At 44.7% G+C, this 9,629-nt stretch overlaps 1 protein-coding gene across 3 annotated transcripts in view; it reads left to right on the forward strand.

Moving 5' to 3' along the window:
* Positions 1–312: 312 nt before the first annotated feature.
* Positions 313–9,629, forward strand: part of dspa (desmoplakin a) — a 25,101-nt gene continuing 15,784 nt past the window's right edge. Inside the window, exons 1-10 of one of the 3 annotated variants that reach the window (XM_064346293.1) lie at positions 313–868; positions 1,707–1,795; positions 3,434–3,548; positions 4,554–4,701; positions 6,884–7,009; positions 7,619–7,678; positions 8,021–8,188; positions 8,768–8,872; positions 9,284–9,379; positions 9,505–9,629. The exon at positions 9,505–9,629 is cut by the window's right edge and continues 1 nt beyond it. In XM_064346293.1, coding sequence (XP_064202363.1) covers positions 663–868; positions 1,707–1,795; positions 3,434–3,548; positions 4,554–4,701; positions 6,884–7,009; positions 7,619–7,678; positions 8,021–8,188; positions 8,768–8,872; positions 9,284–9,379; positions 9,505–9,629 — 1,238 coding nt within the window. In that variant the 5' untranslated portion in view covers positions 313–662. Of the gene's footprint in view, positions 869–1,706; positions 1,796–3,420; positions 3,549–4,553; positions 4,702–6,883; positions 7,010–7,618; positions 7,679–8,020; positions 8,189–8,767; positions 8,873–9,283; positions 9,380–9,504 lie in introns of all 3 variants that reach the window. The other 2 variants (XM_064346292.1, XM_064346294.1) reach the window with 2 other exon arrangements.

Raw genomic sequence — 9,629 nt, forward strand, 5'->3', positions numbered from 1 at the left:
TGGAAACAAAAAAAAAAATTAACACAGTATGCTTAGAACAAGATAAACATGAATATGTCTACATTTAAGGAAGACTTTATTGGGTGTTTCTTAAATTTATTATATAACCACATTGCATGAGCTGAACTATCAGAATCTTTTGAGACTTAACCATATCTTATCACGAAAAAAAAGAAAGAAAGATTGTATTGACAGCGGTCAGACTGAATAGGCTAAATCGTGACTCCATATCAGCAAAATGTTCAAATGAATACATAGCAGATGTAAATGCTGGATAAGAAAGCTGCACAGCTCAGTCCCACGTCGCCTTCTGACCGGCAGATTACGTGGACGACGCAGACCGTGAGAAATTTTTAAGTTTTCTCTGTCTCCTGACTAACTAAAGAAAATACGCCCATAGCGTATCATCCTCCCCCAGGGCAAACGGGAGGTGTGTACGCAGGGGGGAAAGTTACTGTCATCGCTTGAGAGCTCGTAAGGTGTGGTCTTGAGTTGGCAAAACGGGACTCTTCCGTGTTTGTGAATCAGTCTATGCGTTCGGAGGCGGCGAAGGTGAGCGCACGGGAGTGCGACGCCGAAGTATTTTATTGTTTGTTTTTTCTCTGTCCGTATAAAGTCTATTTTAAAACCTACAATTTCTCAGGACTTACATTGGACTAAAAATGAGTGCGTACGGGTCCCAAACTAGACTCCCCACGATGAGTAGGAGAACCAATTCCCGGCCCGATCTGTCCAGCCCAAGTTTCACCTACAGCAGGACCGAGGGGAACGCAGGCGGTAATGGATTCTACCCGGAAATGATGGACGGATCCAACACCCTTTATTACACCAAGACTATAAGCGGGGGACATGGCGGGGGACATGGAGGGTATGCTGCAAAATTTCCTATGGCTTTTTTGTTCTTTCCCATTAACTGTCAATGCGTAGGCGTAATACTTGTTCTGCACTCTAAATGTCTACAGCGTTTCAAATAACGTGTTCCATGTTCACCTTGACCGCTCTTGTCACCTGTTTATTGTTGATTATGTTGTGCCACAACGCTTTTTTGTTGTCTAATTTCAGTTAATCTAATTCGCTAGAAGTAAAACTTAAGCAATATTCATAAACATATGCTACCACGTCTTTCATTTATTAAATTGGAATACCCGTAGTAAAAAGAAAAAACTTTTTGTTGTCGCTCCCCCGTTAGTTTTTGTGTGGCAGGTGGTTACTGTCACACGAGTTGTTCCTTTCTTCTGAGTAATTCCACGTGCTGAAAATAGTATGCATTCGATGTAAACATATTACTAATGATCATAAGAACAAAATACAATGCAATAAATTTCTTCCGCATTTTCATTACTGTTGTAGTAGCAGTAGGCTGGTAATGGCGGTAGAATTTAGATGTTATACGTTTTAAATGAAGAACGGTTTATCAAAATGAGAGGATCATGTAATGGACGTTAATCCTGACCGCTGCTGGCTGTAAATCCTTGCTAGGAGCCCTACTAGGGCAGTAAATTATCATGTGTTAATGTTCAAGGTGACGTTTGTTGTCCATAGAAGTGATGGCATCTGCCATTGGTTATCCTTCTGTTTTGTTTTGGTAAACGTGATGACCTGGAACCAAATGCATCCATGGTAATACCTGTGAAAGGTACAGTGGTAAATAAATGTGTCTTCTCAGACATCTCATTCGATTTTTCCTTCCTGCCTTCCTTCCTCAGAGTACAGTCCATTCATCAAAAAGCACAATTCCTGCAAAGTCAATTTAAGGAGTATCTGAACAAAGCAGAGTTCAGTCTGCAGTCTGTAAGTTCTTAAGTTTTCAAATGTATTATCCTGTGGAGGCCTGTGAGCTGTTTTTACTAATGGAAGAATATATTTGCATGCACAAATGTGTTAATATATAATACATGTTTAAATACTTTAAAAATGTATTCCTTTGCTGCTTGATTATATTGTTGACGTTACTTCTTTGCAACCACGACAATGTAGGCCTGTATTAACGGCAAGCAGTGGTGCTCACACTAGCAAAGTATGCAAAACTCTTATAGTTAGAGGTTTAGTTGCTTCAGGGTTGGCGGTTGTCAAAATGCCAGCAGTCAGCACAAAATGTCTGATCAACACTATTTAGCAGGGAGCCATGTTAAGGCCCTGTTGTGTGTTAAAACTTTGGGGCGATTATTATGATGGTGATGTAATGCTTGGTGCTCGTACCAGCATTAGAGGTTCATTTGCTTTTAGTAAATAAGAAGTTTATTTCACTGCTAAATTCGCAGCAGTGCCTGCCCAGCGTTTGATGTAAGTGAAAGCAGTTGTTGATTAACGCTTGTTCTTTGGACAAGTGAGGGTGGCAGTCATGGACTCACAGTGATTCCCCATAGCTATGTGCGAAAACTCAGTCGCTTCCTATAGCTATAGATCATGGACAGGGGGAAGTATGGCTGGGATGTCAATTAGCCAAACCCCTTAGTCACTTCAGGAGGCTACTTTTGAGCATTTTCCCAGGGTCCATAACTGAGATCAGCCTAAGATTGTTTCTCTTTCAGTTGGGCGCAGTTGTCCCTGTGTTTTTTTAATATGCACTGCAGTATACACAAACGGCGCCCCCTGCAGTCTGGGAGGCCCCGTTGTTAGGCATGCCATAACCCACTAACTGATAGAGAAACCCAGTGAGTCAGTGAGCTTTGTTTCACTGTGATACAAATCACACGCATTAATTCAAGGGTTTGCAATTGCAGGATTCTATTTCTAATTACAGGGTTCTATTTTAGTTTGTAATGAAAGAGGTTAACCTAAGAATGCTCATTGTTGTATCATTTTGTTATACAACAGATTAAACATCCAAAATGACTTTTCATAAACATAAAAATGTTTTACATGCCAGTAGATGGAAGCCAGAGCAATGATATAGGACTTAAAAATTCTAAAGGTTGGTATCTCGAAACTATGCTATCTACAGATAGGACCCTAAAATGGTAAACTCTGGAAATGCACCGGTGTAGATTTCTATAACATGAAGATGAAACGGTGAGGTGACATGGCCGTGGCATTGTGGTCAAATGTATGAGGAGGATTAGGAGCACAGAGCACACCAGTATTCAGCTGCCTTGAATTTTACCTGGCACATGCAGGTGAGATGTACACACCTGAGACCTTTCATGTCTCTGGACCTGTTTCCTGCCCAAGTGGTTTTATCTGGGAAAGGCTCCCATGAAATGAGGCTGCTCTGTGTGGACAAACTTCTATTTGTGAACCGCAGTAAGATACACAATGCAGTCACTAGAGCAATCGTACTCATCCTGGACGATTGTGAGTGTATGTATGTGTGTAGGTTACTATGGGTTGTGCTGGTATTGGTGTAATAGTTGCCATGTAGAGAGGAGTTGCTGATTGGCTGGTGGTATGTGTGTGTGTGTGTGCGTGTGTGTCCTGCAGGGTGGGGAACGAGGTGCAGCCGATGCGGACAGGTTCTTGGAAATGTCCTCCGTTGTCCTGGAACAGCTGCAAGGCTGCGGCATACAGCTGGAACAGATGGGCCAACCCAGCGACAGCATCATGAGGAAGTGAGTTTGGGCTGTGTGTGTGTGTGTGTGTGTGTGGTGCTGTGTGCATGTGTGCATGTGCGCATGTGCGTGTGCATGTGTGTGTGTGTGTGTGTGTGTGTGTGTGTGTGCACGCATGCATGCCTGTGTGTGTGTGTGTATGTGTGTGTATGCGTGTGTGTGTGTCTGTCTATGCGCGCACATGTGTACATGTATGTGTGCGCGTCCCTGTGCGCATGCGTGCGCTTTACGTGGCCCTGCATGTACGCACATGCGTGCGTTTCTGCTGGGGTTGCCTCCTTGCCTCCTTGAAACAGTTTAACTCCAGGGCTGCTGTAGATAGGAAAGGAATGTGCAGTATATCTCCCACCTCACAGAAACATGACACACAGATTCAGGAACTCTGAGAGGTTGTGTCAGGAGACAGGTATTTAGCAACTACATGACCCTCTTGAGGTGACATCTCCCCTGCAGGCAAGAGTCCGCAGCACAAGACTCCTCCCGCCAGCATTTAATGAGTTGGTTTCCCGTTTATGGGTGACGTTTTTACGTTTATTTGCCTTTGTAAATCTAATAGGTTTTCGTGAGATTTTCATGCATTGTCAAACAAGGATTTTATTGGGACACTAACTGGGGGCAGGGAATTAGGCACGTTGTACTGCAGAAGATGCTGTCTTTCGGATAATACATTTAGGCTCATGGCAATATGGGCCACATGTGTCATGTGATCTGCGAGGGAAAAAATATGCATAGACCTGTTCCCATAGAAATACGTACTGAGATCATTTAATCTCTCCCCTTCCACTCCTTCTCTCCATCCTTCATTTCCACTTTCTCTGCTTTCTTCTTTCTCTCACTCCCTCACTGCTGCTGCCCACCACTCTCCCTCACACTTTCCCTTTCTCTTTCTCCACCTCTCTCTGTCTCTCTCTTTCACCACCTCTCACTCCCTTTCTGTCCGCAACCTCTCCACCTCCATCTCTCCGTTTTTCTCTTTGTCCCTCACTCTCTCCACCCCCCCCCCAGTGTGGACCAGTGCCGGGACCAGTTGAGGGTGATCCACTTCAGCATGAACGGCCAGGCCCCCCCGCAGCGCAAGAATCGGGGCGGCTCCATCGGTCACGACGGGGGGAGGGCCTTCCATGAGGCCATGTCCTGGATTGCCCAGCAGAAAGTATGACATCATAGATCCTAAAAGACCATCTAGTTTATTTAAATACGATCTTTTGTTTTATAAGTAATTTTCTGTTTTTAAAAAGACCCGTTGCTCTCTTTTTAGGGAGTGTTGACAATAGCCAATAATAATAATAATAATAATAATTCTCATTATTATTATTGTCTTTTTTGCTAGTTCACTTTCTTTCCCTTCAACTCTTGTTTCATATAAGCCCCCAACCTTTGCTATACTGGCATGATTTAATGATAATTGAGAACTTTGCATGTCATACACTGTTACTGCTATGTTATGTTGTACTGCACATATCCAAACCGCCACAAGGAATGTGTGTGTTTTGGTCAGAGAGTGGTGCTTTCACAGTAAAGAGGTTTGTGTCAGTTTCTTCCACAGAGCTGTGGCCAGAGAACCGTTTTTTTTTTGTATGTAGGGCCTTCCATGCGTAGAAGAAAATGGCTCATTTAAAATCAGCAGGCTCAGGGAGTACTAACAATTAAATGTGGCTAAAATTCCATTTACGAGCACTTCAAAACAAGACCCCCCTGTGGGTGAAGTGGCCCGCCTGGGTGCTGGCACTGTGGAGTAGGCGATTCGGACATCCCTTCAAGTCGCTGCTCTCCAGGGTCTTCCCCCCCCCCCGGGGGCCCGGCTGTGAAAGCAGAGCCATCAGCCCCTCACATAACCTGCTGTTTACCCCCGCCGAGCACCAGAGTGCTGAGAAATTCCCCATTCAGATGAGCCTTCCGCTAAACCGGTTCCGTGCAGCCAGGCTAGGAGGGTGGGGCAGGCAGGTTTGAATGGGGTGGGGTGGGGTGGGGGGGGCGAAGGGAGGGGGGCAGGGATTTTGGTGAAATCATAAACCCCACCCACAGGGCCAGGGAGGGGCGTGGGTGTGTCCTGGGTTGGAGGCGGGTCACGGGAGGACAGATTCAAGACCTGACGACACCTGCTGGACACGTGCCCAGTTTCGCTGTCTGCCGCTCTCAAGTCCCATTTAAGCCTTTCTGTCTCTTTCTTTCCTTTTTTTTTTCTCTCTCTCACTCACACTCTCGCTGCCCGAATATCCGTGCAGCGGTTTTGTTTCTCTTTCACGCCCTTTCTTTTCCTTTGCTTCACTCCTCCTCACTGTATTTCTCCCCGTCTCCCATTCTTTCTCTCTCTCTCTTTCGCTTTTTCTCAGTCTCTCTCTTAACTCCCTCTCCTCCGCATTTTAGCTTGTTTTCATCCCAGTCTCCCGCGTAGCATGTTCACGCTTCAGAGCAAACTACGCTAATAAAGGACAGCTTCTGCCCCGAAGTTTCAGCCGGTGGAGAAACGACCACAAACTGCGTTAGCTTCCAAGTGCATTTAGTTGTGCTTTTTTGCTTAGTTTCTCAAAGTCTACCATTTTTTAAAGTCGTGGTTTTACACACGCCGTCGTGGTGGACCGCTGTTAATGATTCACGGGCTGTGGGATTAGGGCAAAAGGCCGGGCGGGATCTTCTGCTCCTATCGAAGCTCGAACAAAGCCTTGGTTGTGTGTGATTTCTGGCATGAATCCCTGCTGATATGTGTCTGGGGGAGGGAACGGCCTCCGTGTTGCCATCTAGAGGCCTGTGATTGAAATGGAGCAGAAATGATCAGATTAATTAAAGCCGGTCTGCAGAGCCCCAGCCCTAGAGAACAGAGAGGTGCTGTAATTCACCAAGGAGAGACTCTGTGTCTCTCCCTCATGCTCTGACCAAAATAGCATATCAATCCCCTGTTGGGGGTGGAGTTGTTGGGGTTGAATTATTATTTTAGTGATACATACAAGTGTCCAAAAGCTCATGAAAAGAAAGACCTTTTTGTTAATTTAAGGCTTACTTCTGACATGTTGTAGCTTTAAAAAGAGGCTTAAAAAAGAGTGTTTGTGTGATTTAGCTCCCTGCTGCTGTGGAAAGGGTCCTCCTTACATTACATTACAGGCATTTAGCAGACACTCTTATCCAGAGCAACTTACACAAATTTTTACATAGCATTTATATTGTATACAATTGTATAGCTGGATATATACTGCTGCAATGCTGGGTCAAGGGTAAAACAGCAGTGTCCTATGGGGGAAACGAACCTGTAACCTTTAGGCTACAAGACCAACTCCTTACCCATTAAACTACACTGCCGCCCTCCTGACGGATGGCTGTGTGTGTGCTGTCCTTCACAGCGCCTGGTAGAGACCGCTCCCTGGGGAGACGACCAGGCCACCATCGAGCAGCAGATCACCAAGCACAGCAAGTTCCACAGCGCCATCCAGCGGAGCCCGGAGGTGGAGCGCGCCCGGATTGAGCTGGTACTGTCACCGTGAGGGGGGGGGAGGAGGGGGAGGGTGAGAGAGGGAGAGGGGAGGGAAGAGGGGAGGGTGACAGAGGGAGAGGGGAGAGAGAGAGAGAGAGAGATGCCAGGACCATATCCTTGACGTTGTCCATGAACCTTGTTTCTTTATATCTCCCAAAAAAAAAAAAAGATATTTTCAGGAACTGCAAAAAATCATTTGTGTTATGAGCAGAGTATGCTTAGCTGGAACTTAGTGTTTAGTGTTTTCCATTTCTTGACTTGAAAAAGCAGAACTGGCATTTACAGTTGGAATTGTCTTTAGATGAAAGGTGCGCAGTTGGATTTCTTGCCAACCTCTGCTCTTAACTATGTAATCAGCCTGATTGTTTACCACATCTGACTCTCTTTATTTGGAGAGAATCGTGGGCTACAGCTGCAGGCTGTGCATGATGTCTTGCTGAAAATGTTTACTGCTGTCCAATATAGGAGGGTGCTAACCTGCATGCAGCCATGTAGAAAATGTCTACCAAACTCCTGACAAACATGATGGTCCTCCAAGACCTATCCCATAAGGCTGTTCTAGATGCCTCACGGCCCTCACCCACTGGCTGTTTACTTTCCTCAGGAGCAGAAAGGAGAAAGATCGTTCAGACATGCCCTGGACCAGGAGTGGGACAGTCTACAGGTGAGCCCGACTTCCCACACCCACCAGCATCACAACCCTGAGGTTTCACTGCCATAAAATAACACTGAAAACCCAGGGAAATCGTTTGGTTGGACTCACTAGAAAATTAATGTTTTAATCTAAGGGTGATTTGCATGGTTTTGACAAATAAAATCTTCTACAAAATGATTTGCACTGAACTGTCCTCTCCTGTACATAACCAAAAAACCATGCCATTAAGATTGTTCATCAACAACTTATTTTAAGATTACATTGTATTTTAATATTAATTTATTTGTTATTGTAATTTAACTACTTAATTCATCCGTTCATTTATATGTATATTTATTTTCGTTCTTTCAGAAAATGTCCTGCAGCAGGTCCAACCAGCTTCGAGACCTGTCGAAGATCATCGAGGATATCTCCCGAGAGATCATATGGGTGAACGAACGCGAGGAGGAGGAGCTAGTGTTCGACTGGGGTGACAAGGACATCGACAACTACATCCCCAAGAAGCAGGAGAGCTACTCAGTAAGAGTCCACCAATCCCAGAGCCTCCTACCTTTAACCTGGCTGCATCCATAACAGTGTACATGGCCACCTACAATTAACCTGGCTGCATCCATAACAATGTACATGGCCACCTTCTGTACCATTGACCTGGCTGCATCCATAACAGTGTACATGTGCCGTCTACCATAAAACTATATTAAGGCTCCCAGGAGTAAATTAGGATTAAATAAAGGATTAACAAATCACCTTTGTTCTGGGGAAAAAAGGATCAGGACAAAACAAGCATCGTCATACTTTATAGTCCTTGGGGTAAATCAAACTAATATAAGAGCATAAAAACATGTACAATATAAGTTATATATTAAGCTAATGAAGCGTTACTCAGGCTGTGTCATTGGCTGATGGAGAGAAAATAAAGGATGAGTGTTGAAGGAGTAACTCTTCACTTTGCGTGATATTCAGTTTATTTGACTTATCTCTGGATTCAGTCCAGGAGTCCCGCTGACTTGCAGAAGGTGTTGATGGAATCCATAATGGTCATATTTGTAAAAATCTGACATTTTCAAACGGTTTTGAATTTTTTTTTCTTCTTCTCAGAGGCTGATGCGTGACCTGGAAGAGAAGGAAAAGGATTTGAATAAACTCAATCAGAAAGTGGAAAATCTAATGAAGAATAACCACCCAGCTTCCGATAAGATTGAGGTACTGTAGGTGTTGCCTGACCTTCCCATAACCCCTTTCAGAGTTATGAGAACAGGAAAGCATCCATCACTTTGAGAACAGAACTCTTTCAAAGAAAAACAAGACATTCATTTTAGCAAACACAAGAGGAATTTACTATGACTGTTTGGAAAGGGTGGGACAAAGACACTCTACAAAAGTCAGTGGACCTACTATAGTTTACACTCTGAAATATGTTTAAATTATTGAACCACCCTTGCCAGAATCCAGGAACCGACTTGTCTGAACAGGAAATGACTCACTGTGTGGTGTCCCCAGTGATAAATTATCTCTAATAAGGATGGTAGGCCTCCTCTGTTCATCCATTTGCACCTGTGTTAGTCTACCCCTCAGAACGGGTAACCCCTGCTAACAATGACTTGCTTTGTTCAGGCCTATAAGGACACTCTGCAGACCCAGTGGAGCTGGCTGCTTCAGATCACCAAGTGCATCGACACACACCTGAAGGAGAACGCCGCCTACAGCCAGGTGAGTTGCCCATCTCCACCAGCCTGGCCCCGCCCTCATTCACGACTGACAGCTGCTGTTTCAATGAGGTTAGAAGCTAAGCCATTTCCCAAGAAGTGACAAAACGTTTTTTCTGTGACTCACAGTTCTTCAAGGAGGCAAACGAGACGTATGGCAAGCTGCAGAAGGAACATGAAAACATCCGCAAGAAGTTCACCTGTGACAAAGGAACATCTCTGGAGATGCTTATGGAGCTCATCAAGAACCTGCA

The sequence above is a fragment of the Anguilla rostrata genome, chromosome 8 (assembly GCF_018555375.3).
Source record: "Anguilla rostrata isolate EN2019 chromosome 8, ASM1855537v3, whole genome shotgun sequence".
Taxonomy (NCBI): domain Eukaryota; kingdom Metazoa; phylum Chordata; class Actinopteri; order Anguilliformes; family Anguillidae; genus Anguilla; species Anguilla rostrata.